The sequence below is a fragment of the Lacerta agilis genome, chromosome 1 (assembly GCF_009819535.1).
Source record: "Lacerta agilis isolate rLacAgi1 chromosome 1, rLacAgi1.pri, whole genome shotgun sequence".
Lineage (NCBI taxonomy): Eukaryota > Metazoa > Chordata > Lepidosauria > Squamata > Lacertidae > Lacerta > Lacerta agilis.
The window spans coordinates 40,848,239-40,873,308 of record NC_046312.1 but is presented as its reverse complement, the minus strand read 5'-3'; the positions used below and the strand labels follow the sequence as shown (position 1 = coordinate 40,873,308).

The window sequence follows — 25,070 nt, the reverse complement described above, 5'->3', positions numbered from 1 at the left end:
AAAGGGTGCAAAGGCATCTGAAAGTCAATACGAGCAGTTCTTATCTAACGTTGTGTGGGAGGGATGCCCGTTAAATGAGATTCCTCAGCTGTCTTGGAAGGAAAGTTCAGAAATAATGCCATATTTGTCCTTGTGGCTTAAACCGATTTCATGACCTTGCATAGATTTCTAGAATGTGTTGTACTTGGGAAAGAATTTGGGGAGAGATGTGGAGAGGTCTGACCATGAGTCTGTAATTTATCTGCTGAGTGGACAATATAAAGAAACAACTATGAAGCTTGTACACTTTCTATCTGCTGTTGTCTTATTAGGGAGATTCAGAATATTAAGTTTGTTTTGTGCTTTTATTATTTAGGTGTTATTGTAATTTTATTCACTTTCGTGCATTTCTATGCCATTTCATTCAAGATTTGTTCCAAGACAAAAAGTTTTTTTTGGAGGGGCATGTTGTAAAAAGGAGTTGTGATCTGCTAGGAACATTTGGCATTTTGAGTTTATGTGATATATAGTTTAGTTTGGGTCCAAAATAAAGTTCTACTGATTTTACCTTGTGTAAATTTAAACCAGTTTTATAATAGTCTGATGACTATTAACAGACCTAATCATATTGATAAATGAAAACCACAAGCATTTCTTTCCCTGTGGCTTGTTTTTGATTTGGGATATTAATGCTTTGGTAGTGGTGATTGTGGAGAAATAACTCTTGCTAATCTAATAAACTGCTGAATGGTCTTAGCCTGAGAGCATTTATTTATCTGCTCTATTTATATCTCACCTTTTCCCCAAGGAACTCCAGTGTGGTACATGGTTCTCTCATCCCCACCTACCCTATTTTGTCCCCAAAATGACTCAGTGAGGTTGGTTAGATTAAGAGAGAGTCACCCAGGGAGTGCCATCTTTTATTTATTTATGGACAATATTGCTATGCTTCCTCATAACCAAAGTTATGGATGGCATACCTAAACATCATTAAAATACAATAAAAGCAATATAAATAAAATCACAATAAAACACATCACACTTCAGAGACTGCAATGAAACGTGGCGAATGCAGGCCTTAAAATGTTTAACAAATCAGAGCCTCAAAATCCTTTAAAGCCCTAAAAAGGTCCCCTAAAAAGCATTGGAGAATAAAGTCTATTCCTGATGCCAAAAGGAATACAAAGTACAAATAGTTGGTGGCAGGTGAGCCGCTGTGGAGAGGGAATTCCGCAACTGGAGTACTATCACTGAGGAGGCCCACTCTGTCGCCACAAAACAGAGTACTTAATGCTGGTGCTCTGAGAAGGGCCGTTGGTGACCTCGTGACTGAGTGGAATTTGAACCTGGGTTGCCAGTTCTAGTCAAACATGCTAACCACTGTACTCTGGACCCATACAATTGCACACGGAGTTTGGTCCTTTGAAAAAGGAGGTAAAACACACACATCCTGCATATACTCCAGAGCTTTTTACTGAGTGACTTTGCACACACATACCGGTACTTATCTCTAAGTGATGGCAACATCAAGTTACGTGATTATGTGAAATAGCAGGTACAAGCAGGGGTTTCATACAGCTTGATACCACTTCAGATACTTCCTGTATTTTAAGTAGCAATATAAAATCATACGAAGGTTCTGGTTTGAGTACTGCAAATAATTGAACATTTGGAGTGACATATTTTGTCCCACATCAGAGGTAGCACTCCAAAAATGTCTTGGGAAACTGTTTAAGGAAAGTAAATAAAAATGTAGTGGGTAATTCAGTTGCAGGAGTGGGAATAATTCTTAGAAGTGCACTGAAAAACATGAGGGATGATGTAGGAAGATGTAGAAATAAGCTAACACTTAGCAACTAAAGCACAGTATGTTTGCATCACTGCCATGACTTATTGATAGAAGATTGTCAAGTAATTATTCTGTAGGATGTAGATTCACAGTTCTTGACAGTGTTGTGAAATATATTGCAAGATCAACATGTTTTTGGTTGTATAGTTCTACTTTTATTCTAGTTTACTACTTATTAAAAATTCCTTAAAATATTATTTTTAGAAAATGCAGTCTTTTCCGATGGAGCTGGGACACACAGTGCATCGTATCTAAGTTTTAGTGTACCTGTTGAAATAATTGGCTTACATTAATCATATCTATTGATTTCAATGGGTCTGCTCTGAGTAGGACTAGCATTGGCTACAACCCACTCAGTTGGGAATTAGACTGATGGCCCGTGCTGTGGTTCGTTGGTCAGGAATTTTGGCTTTGTTTTTCAGTTCTAGACTTTGAGGCCATTATGTCATGTTAATGTAATGACTGATTTTCTGCAATTTGTCTTAAAGCTATACTACAGCCAATGCAGAGTCTGATTATGATCGCGAGTCTGATAAAGAGAGCGAGGAAGGAGAAGATGAAAGAAGTTGTGAGACTGTGAAAACGGCAAGGAGGGATTCCTTAGACCTTGTCAACGAGGATGAAACACTGACTTTGGACCCTGCTACAGACGAAGCACTTGGTCAGTTGCTCCAGCAAGCAGATCGCTTGCACAGTGGGAGCGAACAGGAGAAGAGAGAAGGATTCCAACAGCTGCTTAACAATAAACTAGTGGTAAAGTTCACTCTAGCAATTTCCCAGAAAAACTGAGCTGAGCTAACCAGCAGGGAGAGCAGAACAGGATGTTGTGCAAGGTCTTGTCTATACCACAATCCTAAATGAGACCAGGCATCTAAAATGCAGCATTGCTTATGCTGCCACTAGAAAATTAAAACCCTCAAAGCCTGTGGTACTTGGCCTCTTCTTAAAAGTATTAAATTATGTTTTGTTTATTGCGTATTGAAGCATACAGTAACTCAATCCCCTAATGTGTTTAAAAGTGAAACTGCAGCATCTCTGAAGTTGATAGCAAAGCTCTCCTCAGACTTATTACAGTGATGATTTTAGCATAATTGTTTCATGAAATGTAGATACAAGCTTGCTTTATATATACATGTCAGCAAGTCAGATGGTCAGCTGTTTGCAACATGTTTGGGAATCAAACATGTAGAGAAGGGCTTACCACTACCCAAACTTTCCCCATCTTCATTTGCATTCATTTCTCAGTCTGTTCTTCTAATGTGTCTCTTACATCTTTTGTGTTGCTAATGCTATCTCAAGTCTTCTACTCCTGCTCCAAGGCTGCCCTACCCAACTGCTGCAACTTACTTGCTATGCTTGAAGTTGTATCTACAGTATTACCTAAGAACTGTTGTTCTGCCTTAATACTTATTCAGTTATTGAGAAATCGCCTCATTTTCTCTCCCTGTCCCAACCCCACAGTAAAATTAGGTTAATGAGCCTGGAATTTATAGCTGTGTCAGTAGTTATATATCTGCTTTATATATCATTGTTCCAAATTAATTGGCTCTGTAGTGGCCAACTTGCTTTTATGAAGTCTCACACAGGTCTCTAGTTCCCAGTCCTGTCCCCACAAGGGGGAGTATTGTCCAATTCAGCCATGCATAATGTGCACATGGCTGGTGTATTCCATCTAGCAGTCATGGCTGTGGTACTTATGCTATATATGCTATTTAAGCTTGACACCTTTGTCTGCTTGCAAAGTACGCCCAGTGTGACACCAGCAGAGCAACAGTTTATTTGCAGGAACAGGGACTTGTTCTAGGAAAGTTTCTATTTGACATAAGTGTTTGACTGTGTGACCTGAATCCTATACAGTAGTTACTTTATTAAAATCTAAAGAATGAGAAGCATACTACACTTTACTAATTCAGGCAAGTGAAGAGATTTAAATCAATTATTGAGTTGGTTTTGCTCATCTAGAGCATTGTTCCACTGCTTGTCAAATTGTTCATAAGCTATTTTTAAAAAAAAACAAAAACCTGCAATATGTTATACTTGGAAATCCCATTTTCTTTTAAGCAAGCATGTGAACTAATAAATAAAAAAATTGTCCAGTAGCACCTTAGAGACCAACTAAGAATGTTCTGGGTATAAGCTTTCGTGTGCATGCACACTTCTTCAGAAACCAGGCTGCACGAAAGCTTATACCCAGAACATAGTTAGTTGGTCTCTAAGGTGCTACTGGACAATTTTTTTATTTATTTTGTCAGACCAACATGGCTACCTATCTGAATCTAGAATCACGTGAACTAATAAATGTGAACTAACATATGTTTTATCAACAGTATGGTGACAAACAGGATTTCCTTTGGCGCCTGGCCCGAGGTTATAGTGATATGTATGAAATCACGGAGGATGCAGATGAGAAGTTATCTTATGCGTCTGAGGGTAAGAAGGGACTTTGAGATAAGGGTGGATGCATTTCACCAGTGAGTTGTATTGGGCATTTATTCACCTGCCTGCCTTGGAAAAATGTGGGTTACACACACACACACGTTTGTTTTTTGTTCCATTTATATCTCACCTTTCCTCCCAGAAGCCCAAGGTGGTGTACATTGATTCTCTGCCTCCCCATTTTGTCCTTACAATAACCCTATGAGGTATGTTAGGATGAGAGTCTATGACTGGACCAAGGTCACCTGTGAGTTTCATGGCAGAGCAAGGATTTGAATCCTGATCTCCCAGGTCTTAGTCCAGCCACCACACTACACTGGCTCTCAATTTAAAATTACAGATTCCCCCACCCACCCCCTGTGGATTATTCTTACTCCTAAAATGAAATCACGTGTTAAAGAATCTTGTTAACGGAATTGTTCTCGGAGAACTGCTTGGCAGGTGCTGCAATTGCATTTGCTGGTTTTATCATGCAGTGCAAGACTTTCATAGCATGAATGGTACAATAATTTTGAATAGCTGCATCTATATTGGATGCGTGTGCCAACCCACACTTTTGATTCACATCACTGCTACAAACTGCTTTACTCCTCCTCCAATTCCTGAGCTTATGTTTGTCTCAAAATTGTCCGCTTTCCTTTACCTCCTCTGTTGCTCCCTGCTTGTCATTGGCTTCATACAGCAACCACCTACTTCTCTTTCTGATAGCGCAAAAGTAGGCTCTTTGTGATGCTGGAACTCTCAGGCTGCAGTTCTGCTGTCTGCACCCTGAGCACACATTTCTATAGGAGTTGGGAAGCTGGTAGATTCAAAGCTATAGTTTCCCATCTGAATATGGTACTTCATGTGTAGCATGTCTCTCTTTTAAAAGTGTAGTTAAATGCTTGCTCATTCCTGCTTTGTGTCTCCCTTTGTGACAGCTCCACAAATATTAGGGGTGAAGCTTGATCTCAGGGGTTCTGGCAGGAACCTTTACCTGGTTTTCTGGGTCGGGAGGCATGTGAGCAAAAAACCTATGGGCTCTATTTCCAAGAGTGTCAGACGATGAGATGCAGCTCTTCAGCTGTCATAATGTGTCATCCTAGTATTAGGCTGCTGTTTTCTGAAGAATATCTGCTTACTGAATGTGTGAAACTTCTTTGTACACTGTTACTCTCCAGTTACAAAGTATTTGAAGGGTTAAGTGTTTAAAATGTGGCACACAAGTATATTTTTGTTGGTTTTCATTGCAGGAAAGGATGAGGCAGAAACAGCTTTGCAGATGGGAGATCAAAGTGCTGAGTGTCACCAGTGGTATGTAATTACTTCCTTTGTGAAGAAAAGGCAAAAAAAGGAGAATTGTTTTATATATTGGCCTTCTATATGTTGTCACTTTAGACATAAACTTTTCAGAAGTATAGTCCACATACAGAGCTGCTGTCTTCTTAAATGTACAGATTTGATTTATCCTTCTACCACAAATACTTATTCATTTGGCAGAAGAGTTTGAGTTTATGGACAGAGCTGTTTACAATTAATCAAAATATGTTTTCCCCATTTGCTCTTGTCAGCTAATGACAAACTGGCTCAGAACAATTCCCCCAGAGGATTTCTTCTTCTTTTTTGGCTGTTAGAATAATAAGTATGTTTTGACTCTGAGAATATGATTCGTATCAGTGTCTTATGAGCCCTCATCTAGTAATTTACTGCTTTTCCCCAGAGTTGTAAAAAAAATGAAGTCTAGGCTTATATCCTGGACAGTTCTGTTGCTTCGAGAAAACAAATGGCTCCTCTTTTGCCAGCTCCTAATCTCTTTCTTCTGCAAGTCTGCAGTTCAGCTGCAATACAGCTGTGATTTTAAAATCCTAAGAACAACACTACTTACTGTAAAATTATGATACATGTACCACCTTGTCAACATTTTTTTTGTTAAGTGGAGGAGTAGCCATTGGGGTGGCACAGGTGAGGCAGCATTGCTCACCTGGCATCCCGATGCTTGCATCTCTGCTGGTTACTGAATGAGGAAGGGACATGACAACAGGGAATTCAACATGGGCGCCCAGTTAGGAGTATTGGATTGGCTCTGCCTCTGTGGCTCCACCAAGCTCTCCACTGCTTTGTCCCTCTCGGTAATCGGCAGTGATGTGTGGGGTTGGGAAGCCAGGTGAGCAACACCACGCTGGCCACTGCTGCTTAAGTGTCATGGGCTTAAGTGCCAGGTGGGCTGCTTATAAAGCATTGTTCATGTTGAACCTTTTATATACTGTGCCTGTAAAACTCACATATAATGTTTAACCTACTAGAAAACCGAGGTGGCAAATAAGGTGAGCTTAATACTATGGTTGTCAACCCCTTATACTCTGGCGATTTGAGGGTGTGAAGTATGAAGAACTGCTATAGCTTTCATGTGTGCCCAGTGCCTTTTGTCTTAAAAAATGTTTAGGGCTACTTTCATTTTCCTACTCATATTGAAACAATGCCCCTCAATGAGGCCCAAACTTAGATTCACAAAATGTTTAGGGGTATGAATACCCCTGTGTCCCCCCCCCCCCAGAAAAAAGCATTCCGTCTTTCTGCTGAGTAGTGTATTATTCAACTTTCCAAAAGGCAAGAACAGAATTAAGTGTTTGAAGACCCGCTGCTATCGGCTAGTCTTTCAAGGGTGCTAAAACAAAAATACTGAATTCTTGCACACATTGGTCTAAATTTGGTGTCTCACGGGAATGTGAGAAGGGTTTCATTGCATTATCCTTTCTACCAAGCAGTAAAAGGGAGCCTCTTCTTGGAACTCCCATCTGCTGCTAGAGGGAAGAGACTAAAGTTCTGTATCTGGCAGCAGTAAGAGGTGAGCTTCAGAGTCATTAGGTATTGTTTCTGGAAATATAATGTTTTGCTGGTGCGATGTAATTGTTTTTAATAGGATGTCCCAAGTTTATCCCGCGACTTCCAAAACTAGTTGTAACATTTAATCGCGTGATAGAGGGAGAAAAATATGCACCCATCAAAAACTAGGGCAACTCCGTGTGCTGTAAAGCATGCAGTCTAATGTGCTCAGGCACCAATATGTGAATTCCCAAAGGCCTAGCAAAATAAAAACAACTGAAAATCCCCCATTGCTTCAGCATGTCTGTGGCCTCTGCATTCCTTAAAAACATACTCTGTGAATTAAGGATCAGGAGGAGGAGTTGCTTGTTTGCTTTGGCATTTGTTTGCATTTGCTGTTGAAAGAAATGTTGGAAGTACAACAAGAGCAGGAGGGGATTTCAGAGTGGTCTCTGGAGAGGAAACAGTGCAGGTGCAGCATTATCCATCCTTTATGCAGTTAGAGTAGTTCTGAAAATATTTACAGACATCCTAAGAAGTCAAAGTTTGTTATTTGCCTTTTGAGACTGAACATAGAGAGTCAATTACAAGATGTGTGAGGCTGGCCTCCAGACCTAAATGGAATTCTGGCACATGAGTTGTCTCTTTTTTAAAGGGGTGTACAGAAAAACTGCAGTTCTCAAATGTTCCTGGGGTTTTTATGAACAAAGTGTGTTCACGAAACATGGGTTTTTGAAGCTTAATATGCCCATTCTTCTTGATGTGAATTCTATGTACGTTGTTTTGGGATAACCCAAAAGGTTCATAAAATTTGCTGAGATAAATTGCCATGTTTAGATTTAGAGCTACATAATTTGGAGTTGTTCCAGGCTATCTCTATTAACAAAAGTTCATTGGTGGGTAGATGATGACTTTCTCCACTTACCGGTACAGTGGACCCTCGAGTTATGTACTGGTCTGGATACATAACTTTCGGGTTGTGAACGCGGCAAACTCAGAAGTGTATACTTCCAGGTTTCACCACGCATGCATGTGCAGAAGCGGCACCTCTTCTGCACATGCATGCGTGGCGAAACCTGGAAGTACGGACCCCCGGAACGAATTTAATTCGTATCCGGAGGGTTCACTGTACAGTGATTTGGTGGGTGGCAGGTACTTTCATGGGGTGCACTGCCCCCAGGTTTGTGGCTGTTGCTGAGGAAGCAGGTGTTCAAAAGCATCCTAAAAGTGGTTTGGCCTTTAGATGGCTGTTAGGAAGAGGGAGATTTGCAGAGTAGCCACTGAAACTCTCTAGAGCTGTTGGTCACAATGGAACATAGGGGAGAAAAGGAACAATACCTAAGGAATTTCTTTACATGAAGTGGAGCCTGTCCTCCTTCATAGGTTGTTGGACTCCATTGCCCATCTGTCCCAGGCAGCATGACCATTGGTCAGGGATGCTGAGAGCTGTAGTCTAACATTATTTGGAGAGCCACAGCTCCCTCTCCATCCATCATCTAGGCTGCTTTTAATTCTGGTAACAGTAGATGCTTTACTAAGCAGCAGTGCTTAAACAGTTGAATTCTATGAATTACTTTACCCAAGTTTCATAATGTGTTTTTTTTTTTATTGATGGAAGCTGTCTCCTTCACTCAGTGCTGCTATTTTATAATACAAACCGTGCTGCCCAATAAAACAACCAGTTGGTAAACTTCTAGGATTTTTTTTTAAAAAAATGAGTCACAGCAACCTCTAGTCCAGATGTCAAAGCAGTCATTGAAATTTCTCACATCTATTTCCCTTTTTGTTCACTGTTTTGAAAATGTGGTTATTCAGAAGGGAAAATAGGGCCATATCCATATCAGCAGCTGTATTGCTCTGGTTTCTGACTCTGGATAATAATCAATTTTAGCAGACCTTTAGTATGGTCTGTGAATCACTGATCTTCCTGTGCAATAAATCTCTTGAAGGTGTCACAAGACTCCTTTTTTGGAGGAGGGGGAAGAACTAGTTGGCTGAATGAATTGAAACTTCGTAAATTTTCATTAAGTGAAACTTATCCTGATGTTTCTCTTTGTGTAGACAAGATTTTCGAGGAAAGTGTTTTCCTTGTATCCAGCAGATTTCCCTTCAGGAAACAGTTCATTTAAAAGTCAGCTTGAATTATTTCCTTCACTGATTGACCTTGTGGCAGGAATGAAATAGCAAGCCTGTTTTTTTTATAGCTAATGGGAAAGCTGATGTGCAATAAAAGATACAGTTGGGAGGAGGGGAAATGCAGTATTTTTTTTTCTTGCTTCAAAATTTAAACCATTAGTATTTTGTGGAGTACAGTACTTCTCTATGTCAGAGCAGTTAAATAATATAAAAAACTTCAGTAAAGGTTTGCAACCTCAAGGATGGAGAAAAAGCAAAACTCCAGTATGTGTGGTATGATCCTTGGCATAAAGTTACACCCATTGTCCCTAGATACCCACTTTCCTTCCCTGCATGCCTGATAGCAGCTTCAAAGGATGGTCAGGAGTGAAAGAAGTAATCCCCACCCCCAGTGCCACTGCCCCTATCAGATTAATTACCCTCCACGGCTGCTTTAAAAGAAGAATAACCATGTTGGGAAAGCTGATATTGGCACTATTCATGTTCTCATTCCCCCTATCTTAGGGAAGATTCAGACAGCTGGAAGCCATCTACTATCACAAAGCTTTCCAAACTTTTCAAGTTGGTGACACACTTTTTGGATATGCTTCATTTCATGACACAGCAATTCAGTTTTGCATCACTTCACGACACAGTAATTCAGTTTTACTAGCAAACTGGAGGTTAAACTAACCCTTTGCAGCTCCAGGAGGAGTGTTCATGCGACACACCTGCACACTGCAGCCGACACACTAGTGTGTCACGATGCACAGTTTGGAAAGCTCTGTACTATTGGTTTAGAAGCTTACTGATGCCCCTGTAACTGCATCTTGAGAACTGCATGTTCCCTTACAACCATGTACATGACGACACGCACACACATGCATCACCCTAAATTGCATTCAAATTCCTACCTGACCATAAAACTCACAGGGTAAATGTGGACTCATGATCTATTAGGCTAGCACATCTCATTAGTTGTGAAGGTAAAAATGAGGTTGAGCAAAGAGGAGAGAAAAGCCATGTACGCCTCTCTGAGCTCCTTAGAAGAAGGGAGATAAGAGAGCTAGCTCCCTTCCTGCCTGGCCCAGGCCCCTTGCACAGTAGTTCCTTTGGGAGGGCTGAGGATCCTGGGAAATTGAGTTTTTCAGCCATTTGGGGGCTTTCTGTTACTTTTCCTCTTGCTTTCTATTACTTGCTGGTGCTTACTGGTTTGCTTTCTTCTTGCTTCCTATTACCTACTGGTGCTTACTGGTTTGTACTGGTTTGCTTTCCTCTTGCTTTCTATTACTTGCTGGTGCTTACTGGTCTGTACTGGCTTGTACTGGTGCTTACTGGTTTGTTCTGGTTCGCTTTCCTCTTGCTTCCTATTACTTGCTGGTGCGTACTGGTCTGTACTGGTGCTTACTGGTTTGTACTGGTTCGCTTTCCTCTTGCTTCCTATTACTTGCTGGTGCGTACTGGTCTGTACTGGTGCTTACTGGTCTGTACTGGTGCTTACTGGTTTGTACTGGTTTGCTTTCCTCTTGCTTCCTATTACTTGCTGGTACATACTGGTTTGTACTGGTGCTTACTGGTCTGTACTGGTTTGTACTGGTGCTTACTGGTTTGTAAGCAATGCTTTTCCCCCTTTACAAAAGCTGCACAAATCTGAACTCAAAAAGCAGGGCTTTTCCCTTTGCAAAAAAAGCTGCAAAACTTTGAGCTGATTCTCAAAAAAACCCATGGGTTTTAGAGGAGGAAAACCAGAAAAATATTTTTTCCCCCTGGTTTCCTCCTCTAAAAACGAGGTGCGCCCTATGGTCCGGAGCGTCCTATGGAGCGAAAAATACGGTAAATTAGCAGGGGTTGTTAGCTACTTTGTAAAGCCTGTTTACCAAAAAAGGTGGGATATAAATCTCCCTACCTCCTCCAAGGCATATAATTGTACTGCAGGGTGTGAGGTAGACGTTTCAGATCTCCCTGCAGTCCTAGGTGGCTGGTTGTGTTTTTTCAGCTGGCCAAGGTTCATGAGAATCTGCTTAGTTTTGAGTTATATGGCAATGCTCCAAGATCTGAACCATCAACATCTACTGTCTTTGAGCTGTGGGATACCAGCAGGTGAGACTTGAGACAAAACTCCTCAGTTTGTTTTCCAAGGAGAGAAGCTGCATCAAAGCTGGTGGGAGAATTGTGCCGTATTGAGTTCGTCAACGCTATGTGGGCCGATTCATTTTCTTGTCCCTGACATTCCTCACTGTTGCTATGCACAATGTGAATTTCTGCACAGTTTGACACTTCTTGAAGGCCTGGCCCGGCTTAGTATGTTAACCAGGAAAGGTGGAAGAAAAAAAAAAGATGACAGTTACTACTTGATCCTGTGTATGTTTACTTGGACATAAACCTTGCTCAGGATTGCAGCTCTGGTGTTCTTTCAGCTCATACTAGACTCCCCGAAAGTTACTGTTAATGGCAGGCTTTTGTTAAGCTGTTCAAATTCTTCTTGCTACCCCCAGTGATAGAAACTGAAAGTAAATATGACAGGATTTACAAGCAGTTACTGAGAAGAGTTTCCTAGTGCCTTGCTTCAGGGCAAGCGTGGAGGTAATTAACTGTGTTTATTTGAAGATCTACGAGTTCACATGGGGGTTATATGGCTTTCTCTTGTTTAAACAACCTTGTAAAACTGTATTTTAAAGATCTCACAAACTTTTAGTAGTGTTGCAGTAACTTTCATTAGATCATCCTAATGTTTTATGGAGTTGCTGAGCAGCCTGAATTAGAATCTGATATGAACCATTGAACTTTCAGACCTGGAACTTTCAGTAGCCCCTCAATGAAGCCCCACAATGAACAGCTAGATGCATGCAAAAATGGCAGAAATCTAATACTCAGTGTCAAAGCCTCTGGTATTTTCTTCACTTTATGTCCCCATGACCGCAACATCCATTTTGCCTTTGTCTCACCCACCCACCCTGCCCCATAGTCTCTACTTTGGCTTCTCCCCACAATCTCTTTCCCACTGAGGTGATGCATTGGTCCACAGCTCTTCCAAGCTCTTCCAGGGACAGAAGATTCAACTTGTGAACTTCTTCTGCGTTACTTAAGAATTTGCAGGTTTTAAAAAATAAGTTCCTGTTCACAGCTGTCCTTTCATATTAAATATTTTAGAAAAGTTTTTCTTGTATTTAATTTGCATTTTGTTAAATTTTGTTTACTATTTGTTTCAGCTGATTCCCTAAAGAAGAATCATGCTTAAAACATGTAGGGATGGTTATACCTCATTTGGTATTTTTTAAAGACGGGATTATTATATTTCATTTGGCATTTTCTTAGACATTCTGCTTCATAGGTATAGAATCAATACTTTAATAATATGGTTTCCCACCTTTTCTTTGATTGGTAGGCAGCCTCTTTTCATGCATCAACTAGTCCTAGACATCCTTTTATAAGCTCAAATGAAAAAGCCTGGATCTGAATGTGTTGGCTTGCTCGCTTGAACAAAATGCTGGATTAGGTCCCAATTTCTACTGACATGATCAGATTGGTTTCTGTTTGATTTATGTTAACCAAGCTTATCTGTGATTCTAGAGGGTCTAGGAAAAAAAACCTCCTGCACAAGCTACTTCCCATGTATCAAAGGCTGGCCTCAAAATCCCACTTAGCAAGTGGCACAGGTGGTGTTTGTCAAGTGGAGTTCAACTTGGCCAAAGAGAAGTTTGAATACGAGCCCTCTGAGAACAACCTAATGCCAAGGCTGTAAAGCAGTCCTGAGAGGAGATAGTGACTCACCTGAGCCTTGGGGGGCCAATTCAGGGTGTGTGTAAAGTGACTATGAAGTGACAAGGTATCAAACTTGGTGTTTGTAAACTGTTGTTAATTACTTGCCCTCTGTTTCCTTTGTACATGGCTTCTCAGGACAACAGAGCATTTGATATTTTCCTACCGCAGAACACAACCACAACACCATGCTAAAAAACCAGATTTTGGAACAATACACTAATGCTCAGGCTTATTGTAATTTCCAGGTATGCCGTTTTATGTGGCCAGGCGTCAGAACACGAAAGTATACAAAAGCGCATACAAGCAGGGCACATTTTTAAGGTAAGGTGGCTTTTTCTCTTTTAAAAAGACATTTATCACAATGGAGAAAAATAGGATATTGTGTTGAAAAGGCCTGAGAACATGATAGGAAGGACACCAAATATATTATAAGACTAAGCTGCAAGTAAGATTTCCAACTGATTATAACCATGGTCTGCTTAAAGCTACCCAACCAATTTATGGCTGAGGTTTATTCTGACTTTTACGTCAGCCGGTACTCTGCACTGTACATTTCTGGCACCCTTCTGTCTCTCTCACCCTCTCTCATATAACACACACATGTACATGCAATGTGGGTGCTGCTCTTCCATGGTGCTGTTCTGTACTCCAGAGGACTGTGTGAAGTAAACATTCATGAAGATAAGGCCGGTTAATTTAATGGTCTCTGCTTCAGTTGAACCCTACAATTGGTTCCTCCCTAGTTTTTGTTTGTTTCGCATAGCAGTCTCCAGTGCTGTAGGATCCCATAGTGCGTGTAGGAGGAGGATTTTAAAATATGTGGTTGACATAAACGAGGACATGCCATTTGTGCCCTTTAACAGATTTTAAGAAATGACTTAAAGAAGTTTGCAGAGAGTCTTGTCTTTGGTATATATCAGGGGTCAGCAACCTTTTGCAGCCGTGGACCAGTCCACTGTCCCTCAGACCATGTGGTGGGCCGGACTATATTTTGAAAAAAAAATATGAACGAATTCCTATGCCCCACAAATAACCCAGAGATGCATTTTAAATAAAAGGACACATTCTACTCATGTAAAAACATGCTGATTCCCGGACCATCGGCGGGCCGGATTGAGAAGGTGATTGGGCCGCATCAGGGCCCCAGGCCTTAGGTTGCCTACCCCTGCTAAAAGCAAATCAGAGCTCAACAAAGACTGGTCACAGTTTAATCACTACATAAGCTTTCTGCAGGTGGAGGGAGGGAACTCTTATGCGGGTCTGGTGCAGCAGCAGAGCCAAACTTAGGAGTAAGGGGTGGCTCCAGGCATGCGTGCTTAGTTAAGTGGAAAAGAACTGGTATATGTGCCACCATATAGAAAGCTGTCAGTATTCTGAGATTCCACAAAAGCATAGAGTACAAAAAGTGGCACTGGGACCAGAAATTCAGCTTTACAGTTTTCCTTTCCTGATTCCCAGATTGAGAAGGTGATTGGGCCGCATCTGGCCCACGGGCCTTAGGTTGCCTACCCCTGGTATATACTCTGGTGTTAGCAAGTACTATATTACCAGCTTTTTGATAGCTTACTGCTTTCGGTCATTGTTACATAGGAAACATGTTTTTAGTGGACTCATAGATTTATCCCAAAATGAGTGTAATCTTAAAATTGTGCTTCATGAATGAGAAATGTCTTTGCTGTACATCTCTTTAGAAACATGTGGACAAAGCAATTGCTCTGAAACCAGATGACCCCAAATCTTACTATCTCCTGGGCCGGTGGTGTTACCAGGTAAATCATTTTCTTTAATATGTATTTCTGAGGTCACAAGACATCATGCTAAATTATTTTGTCTATATTGTTGTTTGTTGTTGGCACCCGCCTGTCTTGGGAGACAATGAAAGAGTGTGTCCTATTCCTCCTCTGGCCAGTGCTGTGGATGCATGACCAATTTCCAGGTGATGTGGTCGTCTGCAAGGAATTCCCACATGGAGTTAATGTTGCCAGCCTTTCTGTCACATTTGCAGACATCTTTTTAACACAGAGTTGGTGTGCCAATGGGTCTAGTGACTGAAGGCAGCTCCCCATAGAGCACGTCCTTGGGGATCCTACCATCTTCCATTCTGTGGACATGACCAAGCCAGTGCAGAGTAGGAAATAAAATACATCTGTTGAATGCCTTAGGGTTTTTCTGTTTTTAACTGTCTGGATTCTTTTATGCAATTTCAGCTGCCGATAAGATCTTCACAAAAATAGTCTGCTTCATTGATTTGGTTCAGCAACTCAGTTTTATTGCATTTATTGCAGATGGATGCAATTGTAATGTTTTGTGATGCTTCAAAATCCTGTTGTGGTACAGCGTTCCTGATTTAAAATGTTGAAATCTGTCCCACAGCTCCTTTCTCCACTTCTTCCTGTATTTGGCAATTGAGTGTCGATGCATCATTTATTTGAGGCAACATTAAAAATAAACTCAATTAGATCTTTGCAGTGGGATGGAATTTGCATGGAAGTGTTACGGCCTTGTGATGTGCACGCTCTCTTTCTGTCTCTCTCTCAAACGTGCACACACACAGAAGGCTAGTGGCTGCTAACTAATTCACTGGTCCTCAGGGCATTTACATTAGAATCTAATAGTTGACCAAAATGAGGTTTCCTAGGTAATGTGGGATGTCCAGCTTAAAAGTTGCTGATGTAGAGAGCCAGCACTGTTTTGAAATGCATGAATTGGCAGCATGCACAAAACAACCACTAATGAGCAAAAAGTAGTATTGTGTGGTTGGATTTATCTCACAAGTGTCATATGGCAAGTAGTTTTAGATAGGAGTGTAATGTGTCTGACTGCAGAGATTTGTAGTGCGATCATCTGCTGCTACTGTTGGTCCTGATTACTGTTTTATACCTGTGTTTGCTGGGTAGTGAGTATAAGAATGCTGTTAAGATATTTATATTGTGAGTTAGCGTCAAACTGATACTGGCTTCTTTTTGGCAACATGCATTTGAACAAAATCTGTTCATGCTTTGATTTATGAATATGAGGTATATTTAAAAAGCGATCCTTTTTTAATTGAACAAGTTAGAATTGTGTTGAATAATTTTTTTAAAAAAAACCTGTTGTACCTTCTATTGAAATGTTACTATTATTTGCACCAGTAGATGACTTTAAATTATTTGCTGTCTCTATATATTGTGCGTGTTCTAGATTAGCAACATTATGTTCATGATTTATTACCTGGATCTGTTTTCTTTCTTTCCTCTTCCTCTAGAGGGGAAAATGCTATTATGCTCAAAGCAGTTCCAAGTTGTAAGAAACTCAAGATCCTAGGTAGTTTTAAGATCCCGATTTAGTGCTTTGTTCATTGGAGGGGGCAAGGGAAGTGGACACAAAGGGATAGTGAAAGAAAAGCATTAGTTGCAGGCAAATGCATGCTTTCACTTTCCCCATAATTTTACTCCAGTAAAAACAATCACACTTCCCTCTTTTGAACACACATGGATGTGATTAAGGATGTTTTGGAGCACTCCAGGGCTCCTGCATACAGTGTATTTGTATAATGCTTAGCATGTGTTTTTCTTCTGCTGCTCTTATCAGAAACCGTTGCAGGTATTTAGAAAATTGTATCACGTGCTTTATATTTTTTAATGGTGTAAAGAAAGGAATGAATTGAGGGCAATTCATTCACTTATTGAAAAAATCTTGACTGAGCTAAGTTTATTTAGTACAGTGACTATGAGGCATAAAAAAAAAATAGATGCCCAGGCAATGGGACTGCTAGCTTGCTCTTCCACTGCTAGCAGAGTCCAACTTGGCTGCAGTTGAAATTTAGTAGTGTTGGATAACAAAAGAGAACATTAACTAGAGTGTCATTACAAGCAAATGGTCATTTAAATATTGAATGGCAATGGGGAGTAGCAACCTCTACTTCTATAATATTTCATCTCAAAAACGAAGGAATACTGGTGGGAGAAGACACTAGATTAATTGGTTCTTAATCCATGTAGCAATTCTTTTCTGTAGTTGCTGGTGAGGGAGTAGGTGCCCTACCTATTACTGCACATTTTAAGTGGCATTCAACATGATTGCAACACATGGAGGCCACCGCCATCTTATATTGATGGTAAATAACCATGTTAATACCTTCTGTCTATAGCTGTCAACCTTCCTTTTTCTTGCTTTGGGAAACGGCGCTGGAATAAGGGAATTTCCCACAAAAAAGGGGGAAAGTTGACAGCTATGCTTCTGTCTGGTATACCCTGGTCTCTGTAGAGCACCTGCATTACATTATTCCTGGAAGGACGGATGCGTGCTATCCTGTTCCTCTGCCATACAAATGGAATCACTGGTGAGATAGGCATATGAACTAGGTAGGTTATGTGTTGGCTGCCAAGTTATAGTCGAAGATTATGTTCACCTCTTTGTTTTTATGCAGGTCTCTCATCTGGGATGGTTGGAAAGGAAAACTGCTGCCGCCTTGTATGAAGAACCTCCCACAGCCACTGTTCAGGATGCACTGCAGAATTTCTTAAAGGTACTAACAGTTGAGCAAAGCACTAAAATGGCTAGTTATTAGTTGTGCACAAACCACCAACAGAAGCAGCTAAAGTTCAGCATTTTCAAGCATATTTGAACAACAGCAAAAGAAGCTACCAAGCTTCTTAAACATGAGAATGGGCCTTTTTGGTGGCGGCTCCCTATTTATTCCATCACTATCTACTTTTTGGTGCCCGGCAAAAACATTTCTCTTGGCCAGTTTTTTGCCCCTTAATTTAGAGGGGTTTAGATATTTTTGGTCTCTTTCAGTGAGTGGAATATGTTAGGACCTACCTTTTAGATGTATGGATCTATTTTGGTTTTATAATGGTTTTAATCTTTGTACTATTTTGTAAACCTTTTGTACCTTTAGTAAAAGAAAAGTGACTAATAAGTGCAATAAATAATAAACTTTTACACACGTAAACACACATCTTTTCCCAGCTTCCATCCAGTCAAATAATGAGACAATTATCACAGTTCAAGGACACATTTCAGCCAGGCAAAAATATTTGGAGAGCATAATTCAGGACCACTGAGAGTCAGATAGGTCTGGAAGGCTGCATGCAGATCCTGGGCCTGAAGTTCCCCACCCTTGCATTAAAGGCTAAAATAAATACTATGGGATAAGCTTCCAAGATTTTTGTGGTCTTTTTGATGCAACAGACTAATACGACTGCCCCTCTAGATGTTTTGTTAGGTGTACAGGTCATGTATTTTGATGGGCAAGGGTAACTCACATGGGCTACATGCAGAAGTATCTGAAAGACCTGCTTCTTAAAATGATGTGAGCGTAGCAGAAGTTTCTCTCTAATAGGCCCCCTCCCCATTTTCCTGAACCATTAGAGTGCAGACAGTTTCTGTCAGATGAACAGTGTAGAACAGGGGTCAGCAAACTTTTTCAGCAGGGGGCTGGTCCACTGTCCCTCAGACCTTGGGGGGGGGGGCAGACTATATTTTGGAAAAAAAATATGAACGAATTCCTATGCCCCACAAATAACCCAGAGATGCATTTGAAATAAAAGCACACATTCTACTCATGTAAAAACACCAGGCAGGCCCCACAAATAATCCAGAGATGCATTTTAAATAAAAGGACACATTCTACTCATGTAAAAACACGCTGATTCCCAGACCATCCACGGGCCGCATTTAGAAGGCGATTGGGCCGCATCTGGCCCCCGGACCTTAGTTTGGGGACCCCTGGTGTAGAACCTGCATAGCCTGAGCTAAAGTCTAATCACTCTGAATCATCTTTAATTCTTCATATTCATTGTAGGCCGAAGACCTGAGTGCTGGTTTTTCAAAAGTGGGAAGAATATACATTGCCAAGGTAAGTGTATGTTTGCTTGGGCCACAAAAGTTGTGTGTTTACGTACATTAGAAGTTCAGAACTAGACTGCTTGGTTTGAAAACATGAAACTGCCTAATGCGGAGTCAGACCATTATTTATTTAGAAAAACTATGCTACACCCTTCCAATGGTCTGCGTCACTCAAGATGACCATTAGGCATTCTAGCCCCTAGTATCTATGGCTCCAACCGGGTAGTGGCTCTCAAAAGCCTTGGGAAGTGGCATTCCCGAACCCTGCCACCCAAGGTCCATTTGACTGATGGTGCCTGGGATTGAATGTGAAACCCTCTGCATGCAAAGTGAGTGCTATGCCACCGGCTTATGACCTTGTTCCACATGATAAAGATGAGTATCAAATGCAAACTGCAAAGATCTTAAATATTTAACTCAGAATGAATATATCTGGCAATAATGTTACCATCATCATCATCATCATAACAACAACAGGCTATGGTTTCTTCATAAATTTTAATGACATTTATACTTATAGAGTAGCATTGGAGAATGAGCTTAAAGGTAGAGGTTGAAGTAAAGAGCCAAAGCAGGTTAAAACTGATGAGTTACCAATAGCATCGTTACCAATTTTAAGAAGTATGCATGAAAGAGAGAGAACGTAATATTTTATTTCCTGTGTTCCAGTAAAATTGCTTCCACGTGTGTTAAGATCACCGAAGTAAATTTATGTCAGGGGACACTTGTGCTTTTCGTCAGATAATCATTCTGTACCTAGCTTGTTTATACAAAGCATATTTCCATTTTTAAAAAAAATTGAATAAGATTATTGGGGGGAGGGCAAGGCAACCTGCCCAGCTTGCCTTCTGCCAGCATACAAAGTGGGGCAAAGCCGTAGTTGGACTATCTTGGCTGTGAGTCCTGGAAGACCTGCTCCCTGCCTTGCAGGTCCTTCCCCACTGGCCTGCTAGGGTGGGGTCCTGACTGACTCCAACTACAAAAGCTGAGGCTGCTGAACAGAAACTTGGGCTAGGGACGTTTTTGTTGCGGGGGGGGGGATTGCTGTTGGCTTTTTGTATCTATATTCTAGATCATGTTGTGATTTACGTGGAAATTGTTCAGTTTGGTTCCACAAAGGATTTGAAATATGTTCTTGTTTGCACAAACTGAATGATTTTTTTCTGGAGCTGCATTGTCTCGTTTCTGTGACCTCCAGTTGGAGCCCATGAAAGTTTTAATGCCAAATGGCTTTTGCTACAATAGCCGGAGGAGAAGTCAAGCAAGAGTGTAGAGGGATTTGCTCCCTGTAAAATCACTCTGTTCCCCAAGTCCCAAACAACCTCATTTTGAGGTTGAGTAGTGTAAAAGTTTTTAAGATTCTGTTCCTGGCTTGGAATATATTAGAATTTGAATCTGCCACAAGTTTTACTTGCTTTGACAGTCTTCTGTAAAAACTGGAAGGTGATAATAAAATTTAAAAAGAAATCAACAAAATGCAGAAATCTTTGTGCAGGTTACTTTTTTACTTGTTTTACTATACTGAGGGCCGTTGTGTATCTCATACATGAATAGGATGTCAAATGAATATAATCTTTAGTTATAAATACAGGACTATAAGAATTTCCCCACCATGGAATGTTTTCCATATATATGTCTAAGAAGCCTAGATCTAAGTTCATTTTAATTATCATTTCTTCATCATCCTTCCATTTCAAGAAGAGTTTGTTATTAATAAAATAGCAAAGTTACTATTCTAAATATCAGTGTTGCATATGATACAGTTGAACTGTGAATTGGGATTCTGGTGCAATTAAACCACACCATGATGATACACATGGTCACTCTTTAGCTACAAACATTCTTGTTTAGACAAGCCTACCCACAGATGCTTAGAAAGTTGAGGTAATTTTAATCTGTTTTAGTATTTTAACTTTTGTATGTATGGTTGTGAATTTCTCTTGATTTTACTGTTTTATCTTTTGTAAGCTGCTTTGGGTTTTTTTTACAATCAAGTGGTGTAAAATTTTTATTAAACAATATTTTGAACACTTTTTAATACCGGTAGATTTATTTAGACTATCCTGTACCTCTTAGCAAAATAACTTATTGGAGTCACTTGAAAATCATTTACGCTTCCGTTCCATTTTAACTAAGGCTGCAATCCTGCATACACTCAAACTTGGCCCTCCAGGTGTTTTGGGACTACAACTCCCATCATCCCTAACTAACAGGACCAGTGGTCTGGGATAATGGGAATTGTAGTCCCCAAAACAGCTGGAGGGCCATGTTTGGCCATGCCGTGGTGGGATTAACTCGAGTAAATATGCATAGGGTTTCACAGTCTATGACAGTAGGACTATATATATATATATATATATATATATATATATATATATAGCTAGTGTTTGAAGACAGGAGTGCCTGGCGTGCTGTGGTCCATGGGATCACAAAGAGTCGGACATGACTGAACGACTAAACAACAACAGCTAGTGTTTGGCAATTGGGCAAATTATTAAATTCTTATATTCAAAGAAAATGATCTGTTGTACATAGTTTTGTTGGCAATCCGTCTGTCTCGGGAGACAATGGAACAGTGCGCCTTTTGGAGGCGAATCAGGGTATTTTGATTCCACTGGTGATTCTGTGAAAGCAAAGGGTAAAATGTGTCCCAAGATGGTTAGACAAATTCTGCTAAATGGTTAGACAAATTCTGCTAAATGGAGTCTGTGAGGAGGGTGTCAGCCCCATGCCCACACCCCAGGGGTGTGGCAGCCTCAGCTTAATGGGTTTGTACGTGGGCTGTTGATGTCACCCATTCTGATGCTTCTCTCTTAGAGTTCAATCTACTATACATTTTTGAAAGTGGTTTCTCTGGGCGTGTCCTCTTCTGTTCTCTATGAGTTTCAGTGTTTGAAAAGATAAATTATATTTTTTATTAATGGAATACACATCCCCATAAAACGTTCCATCTTGTTTTAATTTTTGCTTTCCCGCCCCACTCTCTCTTACAGTGCTACAAGGAACTGGGAGATAACTCGGCAGCTGCTCACTGGCTGAGTTTGGCTTCAGAGTTGCCAGTCATCACAAAAGAGGTAGTGTTTGAGTGTCATTCATGTGTGAATATGATGATTTAACAGATCCAAATAATATGCCATCTCATATTTAGTTGTGCCTGTCCTCAGAGATAGACAGCCTATTAAATCTACACTTTAGTTTTTATTTTATCCTCCTTCCTTTTTGAGCAGTTTTCTAAACCTATTCCTGAGTAATTTTTAAAATAAAAATACAGTATGTTAATTTTAATGTCATTTTAAATAGGTAGTAGATGAACCTAAATATTCAAACTGCTGAATCCCACTGATCTGATTCATATGTCATTCTAAGCTAAACCATGACTTAGCCAGGCTTTGGGAGAAAAGATCACGACCACTTTGTTGCTCTCTAGTCATTGTGCTTTGCCAAGTTAAGCCATGGTTTATATTGCATGAACTCTGGCTTGCAGTGTAGCTTTCCTGGTTTGCAGCTCATGGTTGGTATGGAGAGCACTATACCACAACCCAGGTTTGGACAGCACATAAAGCCAAACCATGGCTGAATTCAGTGCAGCACAGCAGCAAAATGACCTTGGAGGAGCAAAGTGGCTGCCTGGTACATCTTGGTAGGCCTTGCAAGTAAGTGGTAAGTGGTGATAAGTAATTTTTCCATCGCTGTTATGGTGGGGCTGTTTTTTATTAATGTTGGGTGGAATGTTAACATTTTATATGAATTTTATTTTCTATAATGTTGCTTGGATATATTTTAGGTAACAGGCCAATAATATAATATTAATATTGCAGTTAAATAAGATGAAACTGGCTGCATTGAACTTGAGATGAGACCTTCACGGACCCTGTCAGATGTTTTTAAGCTGGAATGTTCATTCTAGGCAATAGTGCCTGCAGTTATTTTGGGGGTCTTCTTTCTTTTTAAAAGTTTTCACCTGAAAGGGGTTTTATCTTTTGTTGCGCAGCTCTTTAACTGACTTTCGGGCTATGGATATACTGAATTTTGCTCACTATTTTATATTATGCGAAACTGGTGTTACTGCCACCTCCAGAACAATATCTAGTATTGCACTAACAAATCTTCTAATGCAGGCTGCCAAGCTTAGGGAAACCAGATGTCAAACTTAAGAATTCCAGTCACTGAACAGGAAATTTCAGAGATCAAGAAAAGGTTAGATCCATCAATTCAGGCAGCAAAAACCTGTCAGACTTGGCTAGGGGAAGACTTTTGCTAACCAGGCATTTTAGGAAAACAAGTTGCACACTGTAGCAGGAGTGTGCATCTATATAAATCAGAATTGAGTGTCAAAAGTGGAGAATGAACATCTAATGGCCATAAAGACCAGGCTGGCCACAAGTGGCAAGGCATCCCCCAGTGGTGTTGGCAGGGGCACAGTCACCATTTCGAAATCAGGGCAAGCATCAGCCAGTGATATTACAGCATGGTTAGTCTCCTAGGGGATACTGAGTTTTGTTGAATGGGCGTCAGGGTGAGAGGCCAGATGCTGGTGATCTTGTCCAATATTTCTTCCCCCAGAGTGAGAAACAGGACTGGAAGTTTCCCAGGGTGAGACCCTAGGATGAGGATGGGTAGCTGATTATGCTTGACTTATGCAAATATATTAGGTTGTGATATACCCTAGATCAGGCATAGGCAAACTTTGCCCTCCAGATGTTTTGGGGCTACAATTCCCATCATCCCTGACCACTGGTTCTGTTAGCTAGGGATGGTGGGAGTTGTAGTCCCAAAACATCTGGAGGGCCGAGTTTGCCTATGCCTGCCCTAGATAGATCTGATAGGCTGGGTATTTACTTTCAGCGGAAAGGACTGTGGAAGATTTTCCATTTGGTGTTTTTATGCTGCTGCTGTTTTACTACTGTACTACTGGATATCTTTCACTTGGTCAGGTACAGGATTGTAGCAGGGGTTGTGTTTTTAGCTGCTTCTCCTTGCTGTCCACTTCTGGTAACTGAATAATATAGGCTTTGTGTTTAAAAGGAGGGAAGGGAGATGGAATGTTTGAGGTACCCCAGCTGGATTCAAACTGTGCCTACAAATGGACCACATCAGGGGGTATTGCTGTCAGCACTGATCAGCTGACCATCGCTGAGCCTGGCTTTCCAAGGAAATATTGGGAGAACACTTTTAAGCAGTTCATCTGCAGTTGTGTCTTTAGCAGGTGGGCATGGTTTGGGGAAAACATGGGTTAAATTTGGGCCCCTGCTGGGCCAAATTAAGGCCAAGAGTGAAAGGTTTCCACTGCATTTTTGAAGTATAAACAGTATGGAAAAGGAAGAAGAGCCAGTCAGGGTTGTTGGTTTCATTTTCTCCCTAGGAGGTTGGGAGAAGAATAGAATGTTGATCATCCTGATTGTAAATTTTTGCAGATGGGATTAGTTCAAGCCAGCTAGCTACAAATTTACTTTGTTCCTTTTCATTCCTCCAGGACGCTGAAAGCAGTAGAGAGATGGAAGAGATGGAAGCAAATTCAGAAGACTAAGCAAGTTGAAAGATCCGTCTGCATAATAGTTGTGCAAATGCAGTGAAAGTTCCAGTCTAAAAGGTTTCACAGTCATTATTATCCTTGCTGGGCTTCATCAACATGACGCAGAATGCAAATGAAAAATCAAACCGTGGTTTCAGCAGTCCTTTTTCAAAGAATTAGGCTGGCATGATAGTCAAAGAAAAGTGATTCAGCTCATATCCCTTGATTGCTAAATCAGTATGCTTAAGTGTCCTCAAAACAGAAGTTACCAAGTTGATTATTTTTTCATGCTTGTGTTTTGCATATTCAGCAGCCAGACATTTCCAAGCCACATTAATTGCACACTTCCTTAATTGTGATGTTATCAACATGGCATTTTGTATGTTAATCCTGTTTTCATAATACATTAGAAATTAATCAGTAAAAAGAAGGCCTATATTAGATGTGATGGCAGAATTAGGCACAAGATCTCCCATAGTTTTTAGATTAAAGCAGACCTGGGAAGTTTGTTTTTTTTAAGTTTCCCATTTAAAAGCAGTTTCCCATTTAGAATCTCACCAGCTATATGTTGGGTATATAACCAATACCTTTATGTTTTCCAGTTTAATTTGCCATAAGACAAATAGGTTGAACTGGGTGGGTGCGGGGAGTAAATTTGGGAGTAAGGTTTATGGGAAAGCTTTAATTGTCCCCTTTGCTAATACCCTACACTTGTAGTGATCAGCAGAGCAGGGTGGCATTGCTCACCTGGCTTCCCAGCATAGAGGTTGCTGCTGGTAAATA

General features: G+C 40.6%; 1 protein-coding gene across 1 annotated transcript in view; it reads left to right on the top strand.

Annotated features, from left to right (window-relative positions):
- RMDN3 (regulator of microtubule dynamics 3) overlaps positions 1-24,570 on the top strand; it is a 30,005-nt gene extending 5,435 nt beyond the window's left edge. The window contains exons 5-13 of the mRNA XM_033145372.1: positions 2,317-2,581; positions 4,156-4,258; positions 5,497-5,557; positions 13,189-13,264; positions 14,635-14,712; positions 17,352-17,450; positions 18,732-18,785; positions 21,769-21,849; positions 24,249-24,570. Of these exons, the coding sequence (XP_033001263.1) occupies positions 2,317-2,581; positions 4,156-4,258; positions 5,497-5,557; positions 13,189-13,264; positions 14,635-14,712; positions 17,352-17,450; positions 18,732-18,785; positions 21,769-21,849; positions 24,249-24,302 (871 nt within the window). The 3' untranslated portion in view covers positions 24,303-24,570. The remainder of the gene's footprint in view (positions 1-2,316; positions 2,582-4,155; positions 4,259-5,496; positions 5,558-13,188; positions 13,265-14,634; positions 14,713-17,351; positions 17,451-18,731; positions 18,786-21,768; positions 21,850-24,248) is intronic.
- Positions 24,571-25,070: the final 500 nt, after the last annotated feature.